Consider the following 13239-nt stretch of genomic DNA (forward strand, 5'->3'; position numbering starts at 1 on the left):
TTTCTCTCTTTGTGAAAGTATCTGTCACTACAGTATCGAAATGTGATTGTTTCAGTTAGTGGAATAGTTTCATTTTTAAATTGAAAGTATTTGACATGAGTGTTTTTGTTTCACTTTTGACACGTAATACTTAAATAGTGGAGGAGATATTATGTTGCCGTGTGCTCGAACTCTGCAAGAAGTTAATAATTTTTTTTGACTAAAACACAACTGGAACCCTAAGTAAGGCATGTGTAAAATTTGAATGAAATTGGTTGCGTAGTTCTCGAGTTTTAGGGATTCACACAGACAGACAGACAGACACACATTCTCATTTTTATATATATAGATTGTTTGTTAATGATTTAGTTAGGGAATCAACACCCACGAATTAATATCTTGTAAATATATGAAAATACATATAATCAACTAAATTCAACCTACTTTGGTAGGTGAAAGTAACATGACAACAGGTAACGATCAACAACAATACAAAACTCACATTCAAAATGTACACCACTTTTGTCATAATGTATCAGCAGATTTTATATTAATTGATGTAATAGTTATATTTCTATGATTTTTATATTGGGCTAAGAGGATTTCTTCATACTCTCAAATTTCTGATGCGATTGAGAAATTCTTACAGTGAAATCCCTACAAAAATTTTAGAATTTAAGAACAACAACAACATTCAGTGATTGTTTTTTTGCTTACTGGGGCCAGCGTAGGAAGGATTTTCAATAATGAAAACTAATTGAATATTTTCAAGGTAACATTTCAGTATTTTTATTATTGTTATTTTGTTATTTGATGTTTCACCTACATTTCTGCTGTCTTGTATAACACACTGATCATTTGCACATTTCTGTATATGTTTCAGTGGATATGATGGTTATATGCCATCCGAGGAATCTTTCGGATACAGTGATGGGAGGAGAGATGCCTTTCTGAAAGCTGATTCTTTTCAACATATTGATGCTCCTTACTCAAGGCAAGGATCCAGGTGAGCGGCTGTGAAATCTAATTAGTAATATTTCATGTAATTTTTATTTCACCTCTACCAACACCACCAACAGATTAAAATTACACATTTCAGCAGAGCATACTTACTTTATTTCTTTTCAAACTTCACACAGTCACTGCATTTAGTAACCATGTCTCATTAGACTGCATTCATATACAGGCCTTTTTGTGGTGTATATATGTTTAGTATGATATACAAATGGCTATTTAAATTTAATGTTGTTTCAGTTGTTTTTGTTGAGTTTTTTTACAGCCTAGCAAGCATTCAGTAATATCAGTGAAAGTGTTATTCACTACTCCTGTGTATCAAAGTGTGAATTCCATTCAAGCATGTGACAAATTGGTGTATATTATTGATGACCCCCAGGAAAGGCAAAAGCATGTTTAATGCTTCCATTAGTCATTGTTGTGATGATGCTTATTTCACTTTGATATTTGTTGTCATTTTAACAGAACATATCTATGAAGAGATTTTCTTTCAGGAAAATAAACTACAGTAGCAGGATGATCATAATTTAAGAGCCGTTTTCCAGTTGTGTGTGTGTGTGTGTGTGAATGAATGTGTGTATATAAATGTATGTATGTAAAAATATGAGTATGTATGTATACAGACAAACAGATGGATAAACAGATAGATATTGAGCATAGCTTTGTGATAAGAAATTTGCTTCTCAACCACAAGATTCTGTGTTCAGCTTCATTGCATGGCACCATGTGTCATCATCTACTATAGCTCTGGCCGACTAAAGCCTTGTGAGTGGATTTGGTAGATGGAAACTGAAAGAAGCCTGTTATGTGTGTGTGTGTGTGTGTTGTCCCACACCATCACTGGTGTGGGTTTGTTTACATTCTTATAACTTAGCAGTCCAGCAAAAGAGACCAGTAAATGAGTATCAAACTTAATAGAAATAAGCATTGGGGTCAGTCTGTTTGACTAAGTCCTTCAAGGTGGTACCCAGTATGGCTACAGAAAAATGACTGAAGCAAGTAAAAGATAAAAAATATATAGCTGCTACCTTTGTTGGTAACAAAGGGCCTCTTCCTCAAATTGTATGATGCCTGAATATGAAAAGCTAAGCTACATGGCAGTAAGACAGAGGCTGTGACTACTGATGACATGCAAAAGCTTGAAAGAAATAAAGCTAGTATGCTCCACTGGACGGGTAATGTCAGTGTGCATATACGATAGAGTGTAAGTGATTTGAGAGAAAAAGTTGGGCATATGGGTCATCAGATGTAGTGTGCAAGAGAGAAGACATGCTGATATGGTTACTTGATGGGTATGGATGTCGACAGCTGCATCAAGAAGTGCCAGTCCTTAATTGTGGAGGGAAGTGTGGAAAGGGCAGACCTGGGAAGACATGGGATGAAGTGGTGAGAAAGGATCTCCATAGAATGGGCCTCATGGAGGAGATGACAACGGACCAAGACTTTAGGTGGTTTGCTGTGTTTGAGACGACATGCCAAGCTAAGTAAAATCATTGCTGTCTATGCATACAAGCATATCCTTTACACTCTTCTTGCAACCAAGAAATCCAAGTCTTGTGGGCTTGTGGGTGCTGGCGCCATGTAAAAGTACCCATGCCTGTGCTTGTACTGGTGTCTCATAAAAGTGCCTTTGCTGGTGCCACATAAAATTGCTTGTGCCAGTGACATGTAGAAGTGCCCATGCTGGTGCCACATAGAAGTGCCCATGCTGGTGCCACATAGAAGTGCCCATGCTGGTGCCATGTAGAAGTGCCCATGCTGGTGTCACATAGAAGTGCCTGTACCAGTTCCACATAGAAGTGTTCATGCTGGTGCCACATAGAAGTGCCTGTGCTGGTGCCACATAGAAGTGCCCATGCTGGTACCTTGTAGAAGTGCCCGTGCTGGTGTCACATAGAAGTGCCTGTGCCAGTTCCACATAGAAGTGCTCATGCTGGTGTCATGTAGAAGCATCCATGTCAGTGTCTCCTTAAAGCACCCATGCTGATGCCACATAAAAGCAGAAAGACAACTGGGGCCAGGGTAGCCCTCGAGCTGGCAAACTCCTGTTAAACCGTCCAACCCATGCCAGAATGGACAATGGGCATTAAAAGATGAGGATGAATTATATTCTTTTACTTGTTTCAGTCATTTGACTGCAGCCATGCTGGGACACTGCCTTGAAGGGTTTTAGTCAAACAAATTGACACCAGGACTTATTTTTTTTTTAAAGCCTGGTATTTATTCTATTTGGTTCCTTTTGCTGAACTGCTAAGTTACGGAGATGTAAACTAACCAACACTTGTAAAGTGGTGATGGCAGGACAGACAGACAGACAGACACACACACACACACACACACACAGATAGATAGATGATGGGCTTCTTTCAGTTTATATCTATCAAATCCACTCACAAAGCTTTGGTCAGCCTGATGCTAGAGTAGAAAACACTTACCCAAGGTGCCATGCAGTGAGACTGAACCCAGAACCATGTGCGTAAGTTTTTGTAAATGTGTAATATATGTACATATAATTATCATCATCGTTTTAATACCTGCTTTTCCATGCTTGCATGGGTTGGACAAACTTTATTGAGGTTGATTATCCACAGTTGGATACCTTTCCATTCATCAGAATGCCTCAATTGATCGGTCTTGAGACAAAGAGACGCAAACATATACTCTTACACATACACACACAAACATATATTTTCAATAGGCTTCTTTCAGTTTCCATCTATCAAATCCTCTCACAAGGCTTTGGTTGTCTTGGAGCTGTAATAGAAGACACTTTTCCAAGATGACACACAATTAGACTGAACTCAAAACTACATAGCCACATCTGTGTGTGTGTGTGTGTGTGTGTGTGTGTGTGTGCGCATGGAAACACGCACACACACACACACACACACATTTTCAATAGGCTTCTTTCAGTTTCCAACTATCAAATCCTCTCACAAGGCTTTAGTTGTCTTGGAGCTGTAATAGAAGACACTTTTCCAAGATGACACACAGTGAGACTGAACTCAAAACTACATAGCCACATCTGTGTGTGTGTGTGTGTGTGTGCATGGACACACACACACACACACACACACACACACACACACACACAAACTGGTAAAAAGAATTATTGAATAGTTTTTAAATAGAATTTGAAAAAGGAATACAGTTTCAGATGGGTGGGTTACCATACAATGGAAACTGGCAATAGAAACAATAAATAATGCTGTCTTGAGTGCATATATAGTGTGTGTGTGTGTGTGTCTACACATACACACACACACTCATACATACACACCTGTACATGCATCCTTTGTAATATTCACTATTGTTGCTAATTCGCTATTCAGAATGCACCTATATATATACACACACACACACACACACACACACACACAATTCTATTATAGGACTACATCCTTTCACCAGACACAGTGACGTAAAGAAACAAAACCTCTGTCATTCTACCCATTTTTGTTGTTATTACTCCCTCTCCTTTTCAAATGTAGTCACATGGTATTTTTATTTGATGTCTGCTTTTCCCTTCCTTCTTTTTCTTTTTCCCTTCCTTTCTTTCATTTCTTTCTTTCCTTCCTTCCTTCTTTCTTTCTTTCTTTTTTTCTTTCTTTCTCAATCTCTTCCTTCAACCTGTTCCTCTCCTCCTTCTTTTCCTCTTCATTCCCTCCAACTCATTATTATACTTCTTATTTACATTTTCTGACTGTCTTACCTGTTTTTACACCTAGTGAGTCTGCTATTTGTCCAGAGGGAGAAAAAAAATAATTCAAAGACATAAAAGCTTCACGTACTTACACACGTAAATACAAACTCATAAACACTCACTTATATACACATTTATATATATTCATATATATATATCTTTATATTAAAGTTCCCAGCTTGCTTCATAGATCAACTGACAGTACATACATTATTTTTTTTTTATTCAAAAGAAAACATTTTCCTAACTTCTTACACTTTGGATTATTGCTAGACACTTCCAACAAAATATGGGTGTTCGTGGACATCAACTGCCTGGAGCGGTTCCTGTGTTACAACCATTAAACAGCAATAATTCTTCTTTGAATTTCAGAAATGATTTTGCCTCAAATCCAGCCAGGCCAGTTCCTTATGCACCTTCTGGAGGTATGACAATTTCAAGTCTCTCTTTGTTTTCTAACTTTAAAAGTGTTTTTTCTTTTTGCATTCTTTATGCATTTGGTTCTGTTTTTTTCTATTTTTTTCTTTCTATTTCTTTTTTTCTATTTTATTTTCTCTTCTTAATTTATGTTCATTTATGTATTTCTGAACTTGATATTATTTATATCTCCCACTATATATATATATATATATATACACACACACACACACACACACACACACACATTTATACATGTGTACACATGCGTGTGTGTGTGTGTGTGTGAAATTATGACAAACACAAATTTATATAATTTGTTTTCTGCATACATTTCACTGTTGTGGCTATTTGCAACCATTTCACTGTATCTTTAAAGTGGAATAAGATGCTAGACCTGAATAGATCTTTCAGGGAACACTTTATTGCACTATGTTACACACATCTTTGTATTTGAGCTAACATAATGCAATAGAGTACATGCCCATGACGATTTGTTGTGGATCAGCATCCAGTTGCACTTTGAACATCCAATGCTGACATTACAAATAACCACAAGGCTGAAATCTTGGTGAAGAACAAATGATATAAATTTGTATCCATCATAATTTGTCCTACATTTCCTCTGTATATCGTAACAGGTAATACTACTGAGTATAGTAATGACCAAACCACCATACTAGTGGCATGCTGGCCGATGATGATCTATGTTGAGGTCTAACTAGGCAGTATCAGTCATACACCTATATACACACAAGATATGCTATATATACTATATGTATATATATGTATGTGTATGCACATATATATATATATATATCTGTGTGTGTGCGAGTGAGACCTGACTGCCACTTGACAACTGGTGTTGGTTTGTTTACATTCCTGTAACTTAGCAGTTTGGAAAAGAAAACCAATAGAATTAGTACCAGATGTAACAAAGTGTATTGCTTTTGATGTGTTTGACTAAAACCTTCAAGGCAGTGCTCCAGCATGGCCGCAGTCGAATGACTGAAGCAGCTAAAAGAATTATATATATATATGTATATTGGGTGTTTATATGGATATTCATACATATATTTCTGCACACACACATACATATAAGAATTGTATTGTATAAAAGAGTTGTATGTCTCTCTTTGCAACTACATGGTTACCTAAAACTATTAACAAAACCATGATATATGCTTCTTTATCATCCTCTCTTGTTTACATATTCATACTGTTCTTCTGTCGAAAGATCAGATAAGACAGAGGTTGGGTTGTGTACGTGATTTTAATCTCTACAAAGAACTATAGTTCAAGGCAATTTCTCATAAGATATGCTTTTCTGTTGCTGTAGCATAATTTATTAAGGCTACTTGGACACAAACCTGTATACTGATTAAGTGCCTGGAATTTCAAGACCAGTCATTGTTGATATGTATCTGTGAAGATAAAAACCTTGCATGGACATACACTAATGATCAGTTGATTAAGAGTGTCACTCACTGTTGGTTTAGAGATATAGATTTGTTGTTCAAATCCTCCCTGGGACTATGTTATACTATCCATGAGTAAGACACTTGTTGATGATTAGAGATGAAAATACTTGTAATGTAGTTTAGATGTAAATTATTAATTGTCATCTTCATTATTTTAGATTTGTTTTTCTTGCTATCAATGGCTACAGGTGGGGATCTGTAGGTGCAGATGTGTCTGTGTTGTTAAAAAGTTTACTTCTCAGTCACATGGTTTTAAGTTCAGTTCCACTACATGGCGCCATAGGCAAGTGTCTTCTACTATAGTCTCAGGTTGACCAGAGCCTTGTGAATGGATTTGGTTGATAGAAACTGAAAGAAGCTTGGACAGATATGGTGTTTTTACACCTTTTTACCATAAGAGAGAATTTTTCTCCACATTAACTTCAGTGAACATGCCTTACCTAAACTTTGCTTATGCCTAAACACTGCATAGCACAGCTATTACAGTAATTTCCATGACCATGGCAGTCTACTGGTGCAAATCAGTCAATGTTGTTGACTGTATCTTATCTGAAGCTCTGCTTTGAAAAGGTCTATCCAGACTTGCCTCTTTTAGGTATTTCCCATTAACAAAAACTAAGGAGCTAGAGACATCAATGTCTGGGAATCCTGATAGGCAGTGACACTGGACAGATATGGTGTTTTTACACCTTTTTACCATATGAGAGAATCTTTTTCCACAGTAACTGCAATGAATTTGCTTTTTAGCAGTTGAAATGTCACAAATATATTTCAACTAACTTAAACTTTGCTTATGTACATATATGTTTGTGTGTGTGTTTGCGTATGTGTTTGTGTCTCCTTGTCTTGACATCACTTGATATGTGCAGATATGTGTCATTGTCGTACAAGCAGTGTCACTTCAATTTTGGCATGGTTTCAGTGGTTGGATGCCCCTCCTAACACCAACCACTGTACAAAGTGTTTTGGGTGAATTTTTTGTTGAGGCACCAGCACTAGAGGTGTTGCCTTTCACCAGCAAGACTAAAGAATGCTCTCAAGACCTGTATTTTCTCTGGGTGATTTGATTTACCCCCACGAGCAGAGAGTAATGGATGATTTTTAGTGGCACTGACATTGGTGGGATTGCCTTGTAGCTTGCTAAATAAAAGCCATGCTCTATGATTGATGTAATATTGCAAATAAACACTAAAGATGAAGTGAGTAGTCAGAAGCAAAAAAATTATCATAGTAAGATGCACCTCCCAGTCCAGGAAATGAAACCATGATCTTGTGATCGTGAGTGATACACCTTAACCTCTAGGCCACACACCTTCAGGCCAGTATGGAGGAAAAACACAATAATGATATCTACAGTCATCAGCATTGCAAATTCTGTTGTAATACAAAATATATTTTCTCATTGGTTCCTTGTTCATTTGATTTGCCTGTAACTGGTGAGTCAGTGGGAAAAAAAATATTTGAATTCATAGGAAGTTCACACTACAGCAAGACTTTCAGGAACACTATGGTTCTGTAACATGAAGTGGGTGTCTATAAATAACAAACTATGTTGTAACAAACAAAGTAAATCTACTCAATACATCCTTGGAGGATGCAGAGGGGTTGGTATGGGACCACCAGCAATGGAGAGCACTAGTGGACCTGGTCGACTCTATGCATGATGACACTTCTGGGACCACTAACTTGGAATGAACTCAGCCACACCAAGCAAGAGCTTGAAGCTAAGCATGTATACACACATGCACGTACATGCACAGTAGATCTTCAGTAAAATGCAGTTCATATACTTAAGATAATATATCAGTAGCCGTTTCACTAGCTAAACCACCTTTTCTTTAAATGAATTTTTTTACAGACCCTAGGATTTTGAAAAGTCTCTCTACTCAACATATTTGGAACTCAGTTTAAAGACCCCCCCCCCAGTACTACTTCATTGAACCCCATGAGTTCACAGACCTGGAATTGGGATCTAGTGTTCTAGAATCTGTTAAAACAAGAGTCCATCCAGCTGGTTTCCAAGCTTTTAATCACAAATCATTTGCCAATTGATTTGCATATCCTCCACTGGTCACTACTACATCACTGAACTAACAACCTAAATACCCTACTTGCTCAAGTTCACTTCATGCACCATCCTCCCATTACTTCTATCACTCTTCCTCAAACACTTCTCCCAGTCCAATGGAACCAGAATTACCAGTGTTCTGGAACTTTCTCCCTGCCCAGATATTCCCAACAAACATTGGCCTATAAAGAATGTAATTGTAAGATATTGACTTATAAAGTTCAAACTAAATATCAAATACACAGACATCACTGATCTGAGACAGAAAATGCTTAAACTATAAAACCATAGGCTGAGCTTCTCAGACTAAATACTGTGGTTGTTATCATTTGTTGCTCTAGTTCAGTAGTCTCCAGACATTTTTTGGACCCCTCACCATCACACTGGTCACATTTCTAGTGCCCTTACCACACACCACCACAAACAAATCGCTTTCTATTGTGAATTCAAAACAACTGTACTTCACAAATAAAGCATAACCTAGTTAACCCATTATTTTGCTCTTTTTACCATATGAGAGAGCAAATTTACATCCCACCTGTAATTACGTTGTTTTTATATTTTTATTGGGATGGATGTACATTGTGCAAGGATATCAGCTTCTTGATATCAGGCGGAAAGGTACTAAGAAGTAGTCTTAGATCCCTGCGTTCAATAATTTTCAATCTGTTTCTTTGTTTAGAGAGAAGCTGGGCAACTGTACTGAAGCCTTGCTCTACAAAATATATTGTTAGGAAGGCAATAAGGTACATTTTTGACTGTTACACAGTGCAGAGTAGCAGTCAGAAATGTCCTTTTGCAATACAAAATCCTGATATAATTTTTTGAACTTTGGCCTCAGCTCAAGATCATTTTAAAGTGAAACGAGTTCTTCCACTATTCTTGTTTCCTTATTACCGATATCTAGGTATCAACGCAGACTGGTATTTTAATCAAAAATAAATTTCCTGAAATCTATCAGCCATGTCTCTGTGCAGCTCATCCAGGTGTGAACAATACACATGAATGTCATTTTCTGGTATGCGCTTTTCCTTCTTCAGTTCAGAGAAGCTTGAAAACTGGAAGAACTCACAACGGCTTATGTTACATTTGAATAACTGTAACTTGGACAGAAATGTAGAGAGGGCTGATCTTACTTTGATAAGGTCTAACTTCATTTCCTAGTCGCAAATTGACTTCATTGAACTTTGTGAATATATCTGCCATATAAGCAATGTCATGCTTGATGCTTTTTGGTTCATTACAAAGAACAAAATAAGACTCCTATAAGAATTTAGTAATTGTTTTAAAAAAAGGAATAGAAACTTCCAGGCAGTTCCTTTTAATAACCATTGAACTTCTGTGTGCAACAACAAATGTTCCAAATCCTTATTGTTTCCAGTGTAAAGTTATTGAAACAGTGAGGAATTGAATGCATATGCCTTGATTTTATTTACTACTCTGATAACAGAGATCAATGGTTTGTTAAGTCCACCATTTAGGTTATTTGCACCCAGATGTTGCCTGTGGATGACACAGAGCGCAGCAAACATACTAAGTATAACTTTTTCAATAAACTGAAGCAACAGCATCCCTTTTATTGCTCAAAAATGAAATACTAACTTCTCTTTGGTTTCTGCTTCTTGTTGTCTTGCAAAAAATAGCTCTTGAACCAAATGTTAATCTTTGACAAAACAAGAAACATACTTTTATTGTTCGACAAAGGGGACACAACTAATTGTAAGCTAAATTTGGTTATGCTATTGTATTTCACAATTTGAAACACTTGTAATGTGCCTTTTTAGAGAAAAATTTCATACTTCAACCTCTTTGTTTTGATATTTACCATAAAAATCCTACAACCCCCCACTCCAAGGAATGAGAAATTTTGATTTATGAATTCTTATATTTCTTATCCTTTAATTATTTCAATCATTTGACTGTGGTCATGATTGCTTTTTCAAAATTTTTTTCTATAAAAATATAGACTATAAGTATTTCAAAATGTGGAATATTGCATGATATGTGTTACAAAATGTGGAATACTAAAGATATGATGATGGTACTGGTAGATATTTAAAAAGATGTGGAATAAAAAGTTTTAAAGAAAGTTGCTTTGCAAGTGTTTTGAAATGTGGGATTACTATAGAATGTGACAAAACCCTGAAAAAAGAAATCCTGATTTATGTAAGACAGCTATTCTAAAAGCCTGATAAATATAAATGTATTTTTTTAAAAATTTGTAATGATAGAGTTTCTAAAACATTTGAAAACATTGTGGAAACCATTAAAAAAACATAAAAAATCAGGCTGCTTAAATAGTGAGCTCTAGTTAGGACTTTACAATAATAACATGTACTCATATGATACTCTGTCTATTCTAAAGCATAATTATTATAGTAACTTATATTTATAATAATGTTATTTTAATCAATGTATGAATCTTTTGTCTCGGGCCTATTATTTAAAACAAATGTACGGAGATAATACTGAAGTTTTATTCTGAAAATTTACAAATTATTGAAATTACTGGAAAATTCATCAAATTATTGAAAACCAATTTCACTTAGAAATATTGATCAAACTAAGGCTGTAGTAAAAGACACTTGACCAAAGTGCCATGCCTTGGGACTGAACTCAAAACCACATAGTTGCCAAGCGAACTGCTTAATTATCCACCACACTATACCTAATCTATAATACACATTTCTTTAATAGTTAAAGATACTTAAAACAGTAGAGTATATTTTATGCTTGAGGAATTACTTCTCTTAACTTTCAATATGTGCTGTGTGTTGTGTTATGATATTGACCTGCAATTGTTGTATGAGTTGTTGATGTATGTTAGATGTATCCTAGTGGAATGGTGGCATTGGTATTGTTGGACAAAATACCAATGCATAACTAAATACTATGTTGGATTTTGTACAACATTATCAATTCTACAATTCTGCAAGAATTGTAGAATTGATAACATATACACAACACCAACAAATCATTTTAATGTAGTTCCCATCCAGTTTAACTCACAAGGCTTGTGCTAATCTGAGGTTATAGTAAAATATAAGACACTTGCCTAAGATGCTGTATGGAAAGACTGTACTTGGAACCTTATGGGCAAAGTAGACTTGCTTCAGGTATATAAGTATTGTATTTTTTGTTAAGTATATGAATGTATGTATATTGGAAGTAAGAATACGTTTTTGCAATGTGTTCATTGAATACATTGTCATTGTTTTTAACTCTTGGTGAGTCTTGATGAAGCAGACTTATAATAAAAGGTGTTTTAACTGTGACTATCCTGTGTCTCCTTAACTAGTGTAACCTGTACTATGTTATCTAGTGTATCTTTCATTTTTTTGAAGATAGTAGGGTGTGATATAAAGGAGATTTAGCTGTTGTTACTAGTTGTTACATAGTCTCCTTCATTAGCTTCTAAGGGAAGCTTATTGTATGACAGTTTATAGCATGGGGGAGGATGGAGTAAGGGAGAAAGATGTATGTTCAGTCTCTGTATTTTGGTTGTGAGATTATTCCTGATGAATATGTATTTGTATGTTTAATCAGTTGTACTCACAATGTGGGAGTGTGTTTGTACATATATATATATATATATATTGCTATACATCTATATTCTGTATGTCTCTCACATGTATTTACAGGTGAATATATTGTGTTAAAGAAAACCTCATTATCAATGGAATATATGAATAAAGATATACGGACAATATTGAATTACTTTTATGCACTTTTCACTTGTTTGATGGTGTGTGTGTGTATTGTATTAACCATTCATCCTCCCTCAGGAATAGCACAATAAAGAGAGATAGAGAATGATTGCCCTACATCAAGATATATATATATCTTAATAGAGAGGGAGGGAGGAAAGTGATAGTGATGATGGCAGCAGTACATTTGTGTTATGTCAAACTTTTGGTTTTTAGTCCTCTTTCAGTATTTAACCCTTCTCTATGTTTGTCTGTCTCTTGCATAGGGGTATATATTTATATAAACAGAGATAGACAATGAGAGACACATCAAGACAAGGATATGAAATTGAAATTGATCATGGTGGGTGTTTTGACAACTGAACCAAAACAGACCACCTATAATTTGTTGTTGAATTTTTATATCATAAAAAAAAAATGATATATATGTGAAATATGGGAAACTGAAAGAGAAGAACTAACAGCACATAATGAAATACACACTTCATTTTCAACAATTTCTTTAGTGACAACAAATTTAAATCTTGTTTGTGCCTTGAATGGATTTCACTTCCATAAACTCCTCACTATTACACTTAGCATAATCCATTGTTGGTTTATATTAATGGTCATAAAATTATGCCTGAACTCATGTCAGTGCATCAGAGAAGAATTTCATTTTCTCAGTTATCTAGTGTATCATTAAAATAAACGACAGACATGTCTGTTTCAAGATTCTAACAGTAATGTACTAAGGTGGTTTAGAATATTACTTCCTGTTTACCTACATAGGTGTATCAATAATATATCTCCGTGTAATAATAATTGATATAATGTTGGTTGGTTGATTTCTCCAGTTGTGCTTTATTTTGAATAGAGATACAGAGAGAG

At 35.5% G+C, this 13239-nt stretch overlaps 1 protein-coding gene across 3 annotated transcripts in view; it reads left to right on the forward strand.

Moving 5' to 3' along the window:
* LOC106883406 (epidermal growth factor receptor kinase substrate 8) overlaps positions 1-13239 on the forward strand; it is a 134064-nt gene that overhangs the window by 61330 nt on the left and 59495 nt on the right. For all 3 annotated transcript variants that reach the window (XM_052971640.1, XM_052971639.1, XM_052971641.1), the window contains 2 exons: positions 863-985; positions 5069-5121. In XM_052971640.1, coding sequence (XP_052827600.1) covers positions 863-985; positions 5069-5121 — 176 coding nt within the window. The remainder of the gene's footprint in view (positions 1-862; positions 986-5068; positions 5122-13239) is intronic.

The sequence above is a fragment of the Octopus bimaculoides genome, chromosome 11 (genome assembly GCF_001194135.2).
Source record: "Octopus bimaculoides isolate UCB-OBI-ISO-001 chromosome 11, ASM119413v2, whole genome shotgun sequence".
Taxonomy (NCBI): Eukaryota; Metazoa; Mollusca; class Cephalopoda; order Octopoda; family Octopodidae; genus Octopus; species Octopus bimaculoides.